The 14831-nt window shown below is 39.9% G+C and overlaps 1 protein-coding gene across 6 annotated transcripts in view; it reads left to right on the top strand.

Annotated features, from left to right (window-relative positions):
* fam184a (family with sequence similarity 184 member A) overlaps positions 1-14831 on the top strand; it is a 144262-nt gene that overhangs the window by 94660 nt on the left and 34771 nt on the right. For all 6 annotated transcript variants that reach the window (XM_038727525.1, XM_038727529.1, XM_038727526.1 and 3 more), the window contains exons 14-16: positions 1485-1697; positions 11441-11594; positions 14000-14127. In XM_038727525.1, coding sequence (XP_038583453.1) covers positions 1485-1697; positions 11441-11594; positions 14000-14127 — 495 coding nt within the window. The remainder of the gene's footprint in view (positions 1-1484; positions 1698-11440; positions 11595-13999; positions 14128-14831) is intronic.

The following is a 14831-nucleotide window of genomic DNA, read 5'->3' on the forward strand; positions in this document are numbered from 1 at the left end:
TTTTCTTTCTAAAAACATCTGCTTTAAAACAGAGATCTGTGTGGGTACATGAGAACCTCAGAGAGAGGAGACACCGCTGGTAGTACCACCAGCTGGTCCAGCATCTTCGTCTTAATGATGGTCGATTCAAGGCAGAGATGGGGACTCGAGTTTCAAAAAAGTCGCACACACAGTGACTTCAGACTCGACTTGAGACTTGGATGTTGTTGTGATTGGTTTCTTATTGTTGCTTGGTTATCTGTTTGATCCTGCTATCTGACCCTGTCTTGACTAGGTCTCGCTTGTAAAAGAGGTTTTAACCTCAATGTGACTTTCCTAGTTAAATAAAGGTAAAGAAGAAGACTCAAGGTGCGGGACTCGTGTTTATTTTTAGGAAATGTCTGATGAGCTTGCTGTTATTCCCCTCCCTGCGTTACCTATAGCCTACCTACGTAACTCGTAGTATCTGCTGCACACGGCCACACGTGAGAGAGGACAACAAACACCGGCAGCTGCTGAGCCATTCATCATAAACTTTGGCTTTAAAACTTCATACAACAAGGCCCTAACAAAAGAAGCGCTGAACACAAAATAGGTTAGTAACCTGAGGTTAGTAAACATGTTTAGCTCAGCATTGGCCATCTAACAATAGGTTGCTTCTTGCTTTAGCTATGAACTACCGGATGTTAGGTCCGAATGTTGTTCATCATGAAAAGATGAATGAGTGTTTGTTTGCTTGCCAAACTTGTGGTAGTCGCTGGCTGCCATCATGTTAATTATTAACGTCGGCTGCAAACAGGTTACAGGTTTATTGTTGATCATTATTTAGTTATAATGTCACACTTTGAGTTTGAGAGTCTGCGGGATGTGTTGACTTACAGGAGTTTAAGCTGTCATTGATTGGATTGCACATTACATGGTTATGCTCTGTAAGTGAAGAGAATCCCTTATAGCTATGCAGGGTTATAAGCAGCCTGGATTGAACACTCATTATAACCACAAGTGACTTGAGACATGACTTGGACTCTAGCTCAAAGACTTGTGAGCATCTCTGGTTCAAGGCTTATTTTAGGATGACTAGGGGACAGGACTAGGTTTGTTGCAGTCTCCAGACAATCCAAGCAAATGTAAACTTCCATCACCATAACTGAGTCTCTTCATTAATTCGATTGGACAATGCAAAAAAATGCGAATGATATTGAGCGTTTTCTGCTCAGAGTTGAATTTTTGTCAACGCTGTGCGCTCAGAGAGCTCTTTCTAAAACCCAAGGCACAGCAGGCGCCCAAAAAGCGAGGATAAACAACGCGCAGAACCCTCACTGCTAATACAATACAATTTTTAAAAAGGTGCCTCTTTCTGCAAAAAACGCGTTCTGTCTGATCCGCTCCTGCTGGCTTCCTTTTAAGTCGCATATGTATGCAAATGTATAAACGGCTTGTTTAACTGTCCCAGTGAGGGTCTCCCTTCCAGCCCGACATTTATTATTTTGTCTGTCCCTCTCTAGATCTCCCTGTTGAAGCAGAGTCTGGAGATGCAGCTGTCCCAGTCCCAGTCGTCGCTGCAGCAGCTGCAGCACCAGTTCAGCCAGGAGAGGGAGCACCTGAGGAATCAACTGGACGAGCTGCAGATGGAGCACCAGAGGCGAACGCAGCGTCTGCAGGAGGTCCACTGCTGCTCCATGAAGGACATGGAGCACGCCAGGCAGAGGGACCTGAAGGTGGGGGTGGCGAACATGCACACATACACACATACACGTAAATATAAATATTTATAAAGCAGATACTAAAAAAATACCCTGTGGAGTTTTCTTGTGAAGAAACTCAGCGATGTTTGCATTCACCAAATCACATGGTGAAGTCAAATGTTTAGACAAATGTCTTGGGTGAATGCATTCGGCATTGTTTACATCATGGTTGCTATGCTAGCTGCGAACTCTAACTAACTAACTAACTCTACTAACTAACTGACAGAGCGACAGCAGGCAAGACTGAGCAATCTGATTGGTGGGACACTGTGGCGCATAGCTCAGACTCAGTGCAGTAGGGCAGCAGTGTGGTGGATAACCTCAGAACTAGGCAGAGTCAGCACCATGGACAGCAACTGGCTGCACGCCCCAAACGCAGACTAAATCAGCACCATGGACAGTGATCTGATGTGCAACAATAGCAACATTGACCCTGGAACAAAACCTCCCTTAGTCCCTGGTTGTAGATTGTTCACCTTAATTTATTATTCTCAAATGAATATCGATCTAGCATAATGGCTGTAGATGTGAGACCACTGCAGTAAAGCAAAAACAGAAAACCTGCATTTTCAGCACACTAAATTTTTGCATTCTTCTAAACAGAAGTGTTATTATCCCATAATTCTGTGCAAACAAGGTTAACATTTTAAAAGAACACGTGAACTATGAGCTTTAGAATTTATGTCATCTTCTCTCAAGAGAAGCTCCTTGGGAGAAGCCATCCATGACATTTTAATCCAATCGAGCCTTGTCAGAGTCTAAGTTAGACTGACAGTGAGTCATCACCATCGTTACTCACTCTCAATCTCACCGACAACAGACAGCTTCTACACCAAGTAGATATACTGACAGCTCTGTGTTTCCTCTTTATAATATCAAAATATGCTTGCACAAACACAACATACACACTCCTCAAGGTGCCAAGGAAATGTTCTTCAATGCTAATCCTTCAATTTCACAGTCAAGGTCGATTTGTATCAGCTATATCACATTTCTATATCCCTTTTCCGACTTGGACGCTGTAATTGTATTAATACTTTCGGCAGAATAGAGGTCAGGAAGAAGCTCCCTTATGATGTGTTTTTGGCAACTCCTACAGTAAAAATGTGGAGAAAGGGTATGAGTCACACAGCACTTATGAAATCTGCGGTCTTCATTATTTTCCTGTAAACCAAACTGACTGCTCTGACAAACATGCTCCTCCCTGTTATCTTCCTCTCCTCCTCCACTTGCTTCTTCTCTGATGCAAACATACACAATAGCTGGTGCACATTCCCTCAATATAACCGCACAATTGACCACCTTCTTTTGGAGTATTCTTTCTTCTGTCACAGTCTTAGTTGATAAGCAGGGGAAAAATAAAGTGTTAAAAGCTTTACGGAGGGCTTTTATGGTGACAGGGTGTTTATATTTCTGTCAGCAGTACAGGGAGAGAAAACTCAATTATCCAGAGTGGAGGCATTAGAGGGATGATTTGTGTACGTGTGCTTTATGTGTGTTTGGGTGGATGGGAGGTACATTCACATTGTCTGCCCTTATCTGTTCACAGTTCGCAGTCAGTTGCATCCAGGGAGTAATAAAGTTTTTACAAATCCCTGCTACACAAACACATTTCCATAACCTAATTTAGTTCTCCGACTTCCCGCTACCAAAAGGCTACAAATAGAAGCAGTAAGTGTGCTTGGAGCAATTGACAGCTTATTGATTAGCTTATCATCTTTTGTCTTACTTATTTTATTATTTTTTAAATTATTTTATTTCTCAGACTTGGCTCACTTTCAGAGGATGAAGTGTTTTACTATGTCTACAAGTCTACTTTCTTGAGGACATGTGGATATTAATACAAATAATACAAAATTAACTGTATGTGGTAGTAAAGCCACTAGTTCATTTATCTATATAGCCATATTAGCGGGGCTCTACTAGGGTTGCAATGTCGGTCCGTCCACCCCTTTGATATGGACTGAAATATCTCAACAATCTGATGGATCGCCAATAGATTTTGCACACACATTCATGGTCCCCAGAGGATGAATCCTAATGAATTTGGTGATCCTTTGACTTTTTTGTTCAGTACAGACACAGTGAAACAAAAGAAGACATATCAGCTAGAAAGAGTAACTGTCAATATCAGTTAAAGAGGTGGTATTATGCTCAAGCTTAATTAGTGGTTGTACCAGAACAGGTTTACATGGTTTAATTTTTAAAAAACACCATATTTTTCTCATACTGCACATTGCTGCAGCTCCTCTTTTCACCCTATGCGTTGTATGCTCTGCTCTTGAGCTACAGAGTGATGCATATTACTTGTACAAAATCTTTGTTGGGGGTTACACATGCGCAGTTCTCAGGTAAGGACTACTAGCCAATCAGAAGCAGAGAAGGGCGGGTCGTAAGAATCAGGGTAGTGTGATCCAAATCAAAGCCGCTTCAGACTGCGACCGTAACCTAGCAGATGGTATAAGTTACTCTCAATGCTACCAAAGCGCAAATCGATAGACTCGACTCAACTTGGCCCTGCTCCGTTTTCTATTGCAGATAGTACCCAGAGATAGTACGTAGCTTGTCGTCATAGCGACGCTACACACAACTGCCGCGACGTAAGGTTCAATGCGACACACACACTAGCGATCCACACAGCTTTCTCTTTTTTAAGTTAAGTTAAAATGTTTCAACATTCCTCAGAATGTAAAGACAGATAAGCGGCATGAAAACCTTCCAGCTGTGTTTTCCTCTGCCGTTGTTGTTGCAGCGGTCTGTGTGACGGCGGGCGGCTGGCCGGGCGCACGCCTCTTCCGCGGTTTGGCACAGGCTTCCCCCGCAGCCACTTGCGGAGCTCCTCTACGAAAATATTCAAGCACATTTTTATTCTGCCATCGCTTCTCGTAAAACTGTCAATATTCGAAATCTACACAGTTGATTTCTCAAAACTTCTCAGAAGTGGATTCAGTTATGAAATTCCAAACAAAAACTATAAAATATAAAACTTTCTGTTGCTGGCCTCTGTCTGGTGCAGCAATGATGATGCAGTGAATAGTGAATATTCTCTCTGACCAATCAGACATGTTTTCACGTTACATTTTAGTATCCCTCAGCTCGCTTGGAACCTCCACGGAGGTGAGGTGATACAAAAAAAGCACCTGGAAGCAGGTACAAGTACAACATTTCTACAATGGAATACCAAACAAAGGCGAGTCGAGCCAAAGGGCCTCCGCTCAGACTAGCTTGGTTTGAGGGCGTGCCTGACCCCCCTAGCCACTTGACAAGCTTTATGACGCGTTTTCATTGTGACGTCACAAGTAAAGGAAGTGAAGGGCTGGACTACAAACGAGCTGTTTTCAAGCGGTTCAGAGCAGAGCTTTCTGTGGGAGATGGGAACTCCCTTTGGGCTGGACTTTTCACTTTGGAAACCTGTTACATGCACAAAAAAGATATATAACTCAATAAAGGAGAGGGAAAAAGCCAAAAAGCATAAAACCACCTCTTTAACACAATAAAGGTTTACGCTAAGTAAAATCCAATAATTAAAACCAATTATAAGTTAAAGAAAACAATAAGACATCAGTGGTCTTGCTGATAACGTTTTAGGATGCAAACTAATTGCTAGAGTCTAAGTTACTGCAGTTTTTCTTTTTAACTGGGAAAACTGGGCCCTTCCACCCTAAAGGAACCAGCTCAAAGTGTTTATTTAAGACATATACCATATAAGTGGCATTAATGGTTGCTTGGTGGCTGCTTAATGGCTTTTGCCAGACACTTTCATTGAAATTATATGAGCGTGTTAATTGCTTCTCACCAATAGTCCTACCGGTTACCATTATTAAATTTGTTCAAAAGTTTTTTGAGGACTTTCAGGTTACTATGATACAAGAACACAATAACACCATGAGCAGGTAAAGGTTTTCACCTTCCTGTGAAATATCTTGACATCTGCTGGATGGATTTGCGCTTAATTTGCTCGGATGGTGCCATTTCCCGAGTTGTGAAGTCATTCTTCCAACTTCGGTGTGTTCATGTGCTCTTAAGTCAGAATGTGGAATTAACATGGGCGCTACAACAAAGATGTGTTGGATTAGCATTATCAGAGCATATAAACAACACACAGACACCTACGATATCTTATATCAATTTAATTTTTAAATTCAACAACAAAAAGGCTGTGAAAACTGTAGAGCAGTTTGTCTGGCCTAACAATGGCGGCGCAACATGGAGATGTCCAAGAGGACGGTGTATATTGATCGAAATAGCTCATTCTAAATCGGTTCATTATGTAAGTATACACGACTGAAAACATAGTCATGTATATTATATTGCATTTCTGTCAATAGATCCTCCTAAATATTACACAATGAACCAGGAGCTCCTCCTACAGGCTGAGAAACATAAGTTAATAAAGTTAATAAAACCAAAATATAAATGGTCACATTCTATAAATCGTCCACTAATATTGTTGAAATCTTAGGTCATAGACGTAGGTCTCTTCTTTCGTTATTAATGATCTGATCTGAAATTGAAAAAGTCCACATTAAAAATCCTTAACTAAAATTCCCAACTTTTTTCTCCTCCATACTCAGTCCCAGTGTTCACTCATTTCTTACGGTCAGATACTGAAAAGGTTGTGCCTTTATCTCCGACAGGTTCCACTAGTGTAAAGCTCTCTGTTCTGGTCTGCCCCAGAAAGCTTTGAATAAACTGAAGATCATCAAAATGCAGCAGCTTGAGTGCTGACTAAGACCAGAAAGAGAGAACAAGTTCCAGCTGAGTCAAAGTCGATGTGTTGGCTGCGAGTTGATTTAGGCATTAAAATTCTTCTCTTGGGTTTTAAATCACTCAACAGTCTAGCACCTGAATACATATCAGACACGCTTTTAAGCTACATCCCTTTTAGACGCCTCAGTTCCCTCCACTCGGGTCTTTAAGTTGTCCTCTGGGTCAGGATTAAGACGTGTGCTGAAGCAGCTGGATCAGCCTGCCACAGGACCTGAGGACCACTGTCTCAGTGTCTCTCATGTGTGTTCATCCCTCCCTCTTGTTGGTCAGTATCCCCTCTTCTTGCTTAGTTAAATGGATTGACCCACCAGCAAAGTAACAAATATTGACTGTCCAGTAATGGAATGAAGATTGAACAACCAGGCCTCCACACTCAAACAGCGCAGAGAGGAGAGATGGGGAGGTGACCGTAACAACATTACAGTCAATTTGTAATTATAGGAGTCACTGTGGTTAGAAGTAATTAATAGGCTCTCTTTAATTGAAGGTATAAAAGGTATTGTTTTTACTGACCCATGGCACAAAAAGACCAATGATCAATAGTAATGAATAAGAGAGATTAGTGGCTTTTAAAATGTACTTTCTCATACTGTGGCAAACCCTCCTACTTGTATATCTGGTCAGCGATTAGGATTAGTGGGGCTACTTTAAAGTCACAAGAACAACAGAACAGCCTTAGCTTCTGTTAGGTGACGTGTTTCTGAGTGAAACAACATAGTATAATTACGAGAGGGATTTAAATTTAATCTTTAAGATTTGGTAGGATCACTTATTAGTAGGGGCGTGGCTTAAAAAAATTGGCACCATTCAGAGCCTTAAAGGACTTTTCACCTTCAGCCACACCTCCCTCACCTGCCTTGTTACATCAGGAGAAGGAGAAGGAGGAACAAATTAATAAACCTCAACTACTCTTCAAAAATGTAAACAAAGTTTTTGCAAAATTATACCCAAACCTACACCATTACATCACTAGCTACTACAAATCAGTACAACAGTCAAGTGCGATTTTATTAATATGAAGAGTGGAGTTCGATAGTCGCCTGAATCACTTTTGACTTGATACATTTACTGTATGTTGAATTCAAGATGATTAGAAATATAATCATAATATAAAAATATTGTTCTGGTGGTGATGACGCAGTGGATGAGACACCAATGTGTCCCTGAGCAAGACACTTAACCCCTAGTTGCTCCAGAGGCGTGCGACCTCTGACATGTATAGCAATTGTAAGTTGCTTTGAATAAAAGTGTCAGATAAATTAATAAATGTAAATGTAATGTTCTACAGGAAGAGAAAAGAGACAAACTGTGACATAAAATTACTATAATTTAGTTGTTTTTTAAACATATATTTGGCATTAACACATGATAACTGAAGCCCTAACACATGAACACAGGATTACAGCTTGTAGCTTTAAACATAATATAATAATCAATTTAATGCCATATTTATTGTGATGCCCTGGTGTCATAATTACCCTAAACAAGTGGATCCATTGTTACAGAGTAGTACCACTGAAAACAGCAACGTGGACAGGTTGACTTTGAACTCACACTGCATAAAAGCAGTGTGTTTCACAGGTACAAACATACAGCAAGATTGTATAGCAAACATATTAACACAACAATATGTGCTGCACGCTGCCAAAACTCATGCCTCAACAGGAAACAAACTGCAAATACTTAATACAAAACATCACTAACCTGTGAAGTCAGTGAAAGTCATGGAAAGAACATTTAGCATGTAATGGCTTGGTGAACGATGTACAGTAAAAGACTTAAGAACTCCGAGACAGACAGGTAAGGCAGAGTTAACAGGAATGGTGGACCAATAAAGCAGAATACATAATGGATGATATGATGGGGAAATGAGGCTAGGGGACAGGTGTGTATTTACTGTACTCGAGAGCTGATTATAAGGGTTTGGGAGCAGGTGCAAAAATGGATGTGGAGGTCACGTGGAGCTGAATGGCAGGAAACACTCGGTAGTACCGCAGGACAGGGAGGAAATAACAGGTTCTGAAATGGCATGAGAGTTAGTGACTGGCAGTCTGTTGTAATATTGGTATCATTTTCAGTGGATACATAACTAAATACCGTGTGAACAACATTATCATTCATCCGCTCACAAAAACTTGTCATTAATGAACTGTAACATTTTGGTTTTGCATTCGGGGCTTTTTCAGTGTTCCCATGAAAACAGCATGGGTGCCCCATCAAACACTAAGAATCTGCTGTCCGCCAACTCAGAGTGAGGTTCATTTGAATATTCAGGGCTCTCTTCGTTCCATTAATCATTTCCCAAAGGCATTTCATATTGGCGAATTAAAATGCCACAGATGTCGCTGCCTACCTTCAATGAATATCATTTTCCTGTTCCTTGTTGATGGGTTTCTAGTTAAAATTTGCAAAATGGCACCTTAATATTTTACTGACAAAGAGAAATGGGTTAAGCTCAGTGTGAACAGCAATTTTCTTGTCTGCAGTGGTGTGCTTTTTGGGCTTTGTGTAATAATGAAAATGAGATCTCAGATATTCTAAGACTGCTGAAGAAACAGCAGCTGCTCTTTAATATGAAACATTTCCTTCATTTGATAAATCCTTTTGCAAAGGCCTGTTGCTAGCCGACAATGAATTAAAGTTCATATTCAAAATGTACACAGAAAATATTATGGCAGGTTATGAATCACAACCACAAAATCATTGCTAATGCAGCTTATTGTCTGTATAAGAACCGTGAGATAAAACACAAACGAGAAATAAAATATGTATAGTACAGTCCAGCATTAAACAGTTTTTGTAAGATAATATTTGATGTTACAGTATCTCACAATTGTGAGTACACCCCTCACATTTTTGTAAATATTTGATTATATCTTTTCATGTGACAACGCTGAAGAAATGACACTTTGCTACAATGTAAAGTAGTGAGTGTACAGCAAGTAAATTTGCTGTCCCCTCAAAATAACACAGCCATTAATGTCTAAACCGCTGGCAACAAAAGTGAGTACATCCCTAAGTGAAAATGTCCAAATTGGGCCCAATTAGCCATTTTTGTCCTCCCCGGTGTCATGTGACTCCTTAGTGTTACAAGGTTTTATGAATTATGTGTGGATCTCCGGATAATAGACCATTTTCCTGTAAATTAAAAGTTGAACTTTGAGAGCGATCAATTAGTGAAGTTATTGTTGGTACTAAAGAAAAACAAAACAAAACAGCGCTAGGCTTAGAAATAGATACAGCAAATAAACCTTGAGTCTTATAAACTTACACTTACTCATTTGGCAGACGCTTTTATCCAAAGCGACATTTGATTGTATTATAGAGTTTAGGTAGATGGGTGCAGACCCAGTCATCACTTTGTATGCAAGCAACATACTGAAAAACTAGTGCACAACAACTTAATATTGGCTCTAGCAGTTGCATCCATAAAAATTCTTTAGTAAGAAAAATGACCTTGTAGAGAAACTCTGTGAAATCATTGTGATCAATCATAAAAACCTTTATGGTAAAAATGATTGAATATTCTGATATGTTGTTAAGAAGAAGCCAACTCTGATCACCAACAGCTGGATGAAACTAACTGAGCACAATGTAATAAATTAATGGGGGCGGGGGGGTGTAATTAACAAAACAGTGGAAACACGTGTTTTACTAAGAAATTAGTGTAGACTCTTGTTTCTTCCACCAATACATTAATGGATGTCTGTACACACAGAAAACTTTCAGTAAATTCAGGGTTTTCATCTTTCGTCTGGACTCTTCTGTGTTTTAGGAAATGTTTTGTACATAATGGTGGGAAGTGCGCAGAGAGATTAGCTGACCCCGCCCATAATGCACCTAACTATCAAGTGTTTTTACTAATCCAGCCCCTTGTAGTTCAACTGTGCCATCACCTTTGGTCACAAAATGACCAGTAAATCTGCTGGGATATCGTTCATTTGTTTTCTCACTCTGTAGTTTAACAAACTTGTAACCCATTCCCAATATAATTTTGTTTAAAAATTGAATCACAAAATCCTTTATGACTTTCATCTGACTCCATAATTTTCCATGTCCCATGATTTAAAGCCACTGCCTCTATCCTAATGATTATTTTAGAAAAATAGCAATATTAACTGTTGCTCAGTGTGACTGAGGAAAATATATTGAACTAAATGTCAGTATTATAGAAAAAGAAATGTCAAGTTGATTGAGTTACTTTTACAAAAAAGTCAACGTAGTTCTAAAGTGAAATCTACTGAAACTGTCTGCAAACATTTTTACTTTACTTTTAGACTTTAGATATAAGAGAATTGTCTGTGAGAATTGTATGTATTTTGACATAAGAGGTGACCTTAACCTCTATTTTCCTCAACAAAAAAGAAACAGTAGAAAAAACATTATAGATATTACTTTGACTTTTTATTATTGAAATACTCTTCAGTTTAGAGACTTCCGATTGAATTTGGTTATAGTCAAGGCTGTTCTACACAGTAATCTATTGAAACTGTCACCAATACAGTTAATCTGAGACTGAAAATAAAAGGCTGAATGTTTTACAATGCATTTTGATGCATGAAGTGATCTTATCTCTTTTTTTTTCTCAAACTATACAGTAAAAATAGTCAGATGTTTCATTGCAGTTTAAGTCAGTGTATGATTGGCCGGTTTGTCCTTCAGTCCTTACAGAGGATTTAAAATACTAAAATACTTCTCTATCTCTCCCTGCCTCACTTTCAATTTCCACATCTCTTACTTTTCCCTCCCTCATCATCTCCTCCTACGTCTTTTATCAACAAATCTTCTCTTCTTTTTCTCTATCTTACTTTCTCCTCCCTCTGGCACTCCCACTCACTGTTTTCCTCTTTCTCCCTATTTCCCTGCCCTTCTATCCTCGCTCACCCTCCCCTGTTCCCCTTCCTCCCACCATCCCTTTTCCTCCCCCAACTCATCTCTCCCATCAGGACTTGGAGGAGCGTCTCCGCCATCATCACCATGCAGAGCTGCAGTCTCTCAGAGAGGCTCACCGCCAGAGCATCGAGACTCTCAAACAGCAGTCAGAACAAGAGCTGCAAACACTCCGCTTTGAACTGGAGGACGAGGGCAAAGCCATGCTGGGTACGGTCTTAGAGTGTGTGTGTGTGTGTGTGGTTTGTATGTGTGTGTGGGTACACACATTAAAAAGATTCCCCCTCCCATTACCTTTTGACACATTTCCTTGTTCCATAAAATTATTTAGGAATGCACCGATTTAGGGCACCGTGAATATTCTGAGAAGTAAAAGTATCCTTTCATGTAGTAAATAGTGATTACTTCAAAATGCCCAAGTACAAATTTTGCAATGTCACCATACCTGTCTTTGCATAACACATGGCTGGTTTCTTATATAAATATAATTATAAATTGAATTAATTATAAGTATAATTCTTGGTGTTTTTTATTAATAAAACTGACCCTTACTTTACATATTTTAGAGGCTAAATGACCTAATAGGTGCAATAAATTGTACCCATCAAAGTATGTCCACAAAAAGTGCTTGTTTTGCTGTTATCCATGCTTTCATGTGCTTGGTTCATGAGTGCTCCTGGCTGTTGGAGTCACATGAGGCCAAGTCTGAACAATTGTTCAATCTCAAAAAAAGCATTGTAGGTGGGGGAAAAGTGGTGTCTTAGCCCTCCTCCCCTTTTGAGAAATGGTGTCTGTATCCATCACCCTGATAACGACCCCACATATGTTAAGGCCGCATCCACACTAATGCATTTTCGGCGAAAACGAAGACCTAAAATGGAGGAGTTTGAAAATGCTGCCGACCCCGTTTGTAGGTTTAAAACTCCGGAGGGCAATGATGCAGACGCTCAAGTTTGGCTCTCTGATTGGGTCTTATTAGTCATGCAAAGCAGAAACACAAATAACACTTATAGCCTACACTTGTACTGTGTATGTCGCCATAATTACTTTGTAACGCCTCCCAGTCTGTTTTCCGCCGCCACAGCCGCTTTTAACTCCCGTGTTGCATTCAGTAACAGTCCCAGCTCGTTATTGGTCCATGACAAAAAATATCTCGTGCCGTTCTTCGTCTGTAGTACTTTATTCTTTTGCCAAATCTTCTGTAACTACGGAAGGGAGAGACCATCTGCTTCATGTTTACACCGCCACGCGCATGCCCAGTGTACGTGAACGGCCACTAGATGCGTGCTTTCAGTCGTTTTAATATAGACGGACATCAACTCTGATACGCAGCTAAAACGCTGGTGTGGACGGAGATCATATTCGTATTAAAACTGTGTGGATGGGGCATAAATAGCTGGGATTCTGATTCAGTCAGAACTGAAGAAGCCTCTTGAATGAGAGGTGAAACGGCTTCAACAAAGTCCAGTTGCCCTTGATTTTAAACCACCTTGGACAACTATGACCTGTATGACAGAGAATCTTCACAGACATATTGTAGTTAATATGCAATTTTATATTACAAATCCCTTAAAAGCTTATCGGGTCAACAACTCCACTCAACATTGCAGATGGGGCACTGCATTATTATGGTCAAATTCTCACATTTGCTCACATTGACATTTTACATCATGGACAATTCTAATACACTGAACTTCAGACAAAACTAGAATGGATTGAATACGCACATTCTTTGATTCATGTGGCTGGCACTGTCACTTTAAAAATACTAAATGGTGCAATCATAATGTAATGTAGGAACAACACTTACATAAATACCTAGTAGACTGTTTGTGAAGTACAATGAGAAAATCATCGGAAAGTCAAAGAGAGACCAACACAACTGGAAAGTGAAGTAAAATCTCAGCTTTAGCCAGTTTTTAGTGCACACACCAGTACTGTGCTGTGAAAAATTGTCTCCCATTAACCTTCATGTCATGGTCCTGACACTGGAGAGCTGCATCCATCTATCTCTCACTTCCCACATCCTGACATCCTTTTATTGCCTTTTTTCTCGTTTATCTCTCTCCCACTCTGCTTCTTTCATCTTCTCCTTGTTGGAATCTGTTAGAGACGTGTGTGCTCAGTTGGGAGTGTATGTGTGAATCCTGGGTCTTTTTCTACATATTTTCATGATTTAAAAAAACTGCGGTGATCAGTCAGAAATAAGCTTTCACTGCTGTATTTCTTTATTCTGATATTTTCAATTGGTCTTTCATTCAAATAAAAAGCTAATAGCAGCATGTGGTCCCCCTCTATACATCTTCAAACCATTAGACTGTTTGCAATGAAAGGTGTTCATTGGAGTGGGGATTAAAGGCCACTTGGGTGAAGGCAGGCAAAGCACTATGCTTTATGTGCAAAATAAAAAAAATACTTTTTATTTATTTTGTCATAAAAATGCCTTTGCAGCTAATGAGCACTTTTTGCAAGCAGACTAAACGGTGGAGGAGGCTTTTTTTCAACAAAGACATAAAATCCCTGAATCTAACATGTGCAAACACACTTTGTCTCCTCATGTGTGATATGTTCTGTACAAATAAAATATGATTCTTCCATCACACCTTGCCCATCAGCCTCTCTGCGATCAGAGTTGAACCACATCCACGCATCGGCCATCGAACACCTGAGACAAACCCACCAACAGGAGTTAGCTGCTGCCAAGATGGAGCTGGAGAAAACACTGGAGAACAACCGGACACAGGTAGGACCAGTTAATCATGGAAGGATCTATACATGTTAAAACTGTCTGAACTGCCTGTTTAATGAATACAAATCAAAACTTCACAGCTGTCTCCACAAAAACTCATTAGTTGATTATAATAACAACAACATTTGTGGGCTCAACACCAGCTTTATTTTTTGTTGGCACATGGAAGCAAAGCAAAAAAAAAAAAAGCCTCTGTAGTCTCTAGTTCTCTTTCTTTCATGACCGGAGTGAAGATTGTGCGACTAGAATAAATAAAATAATAAATGCACAATGTGTAGACACCTCTGAATAGGCTTTCACACTATTAAACACATTCACCCACAGTCTCCAAGGAAGCTATTGTAGTGAGAAAACCAGAAGGAGACTCATATCTGTATTATACACATGCAGAAGTTACTGATAAGATATTTAGAAAGCTGTTTGTAATGCCAATATGTTTGGAATAAAGCTGCTGACAGCTGATTAATAAGATTTCAATCCTGGTTTATTTAGTGACTCCCATGGTAACAGTGATGGTAACAGCGAGTTAATACTTTAGGTCCTACACATCTGCGGCCAGCAAACACTCGTTGAGCAGATACTTTTTTAGAAATACAACAGAGGAGCGTCTGGTCAATCTGTTTACACGGTCTGATTTCGATGTCACAGTACAGTGCAAGTAGCTTTCCGCACAGCAGCAGAGGACAGTAAAGTTTGTT

The sequence above is a fragment of the Micropterus salmoides genome, unplaced genomic scaffold (assembly GCF_014851395.1).
Source record: "Micropterus salmoides isolate LMB-PRFRI ecotype aquatic unplaced genomic scaffold, ASM1485139v1 Ms_hic_scaffold_18, whole genome shotgun sequence".
In the NCBI taxonomy this organism is placed as follows: domain Eukaryota; kingdom Metazoa; phylum Chordata; class Actinopteri; order Centrarchiformes; family Centrarchidae; genus Micropterus; species Micropterus salmoides.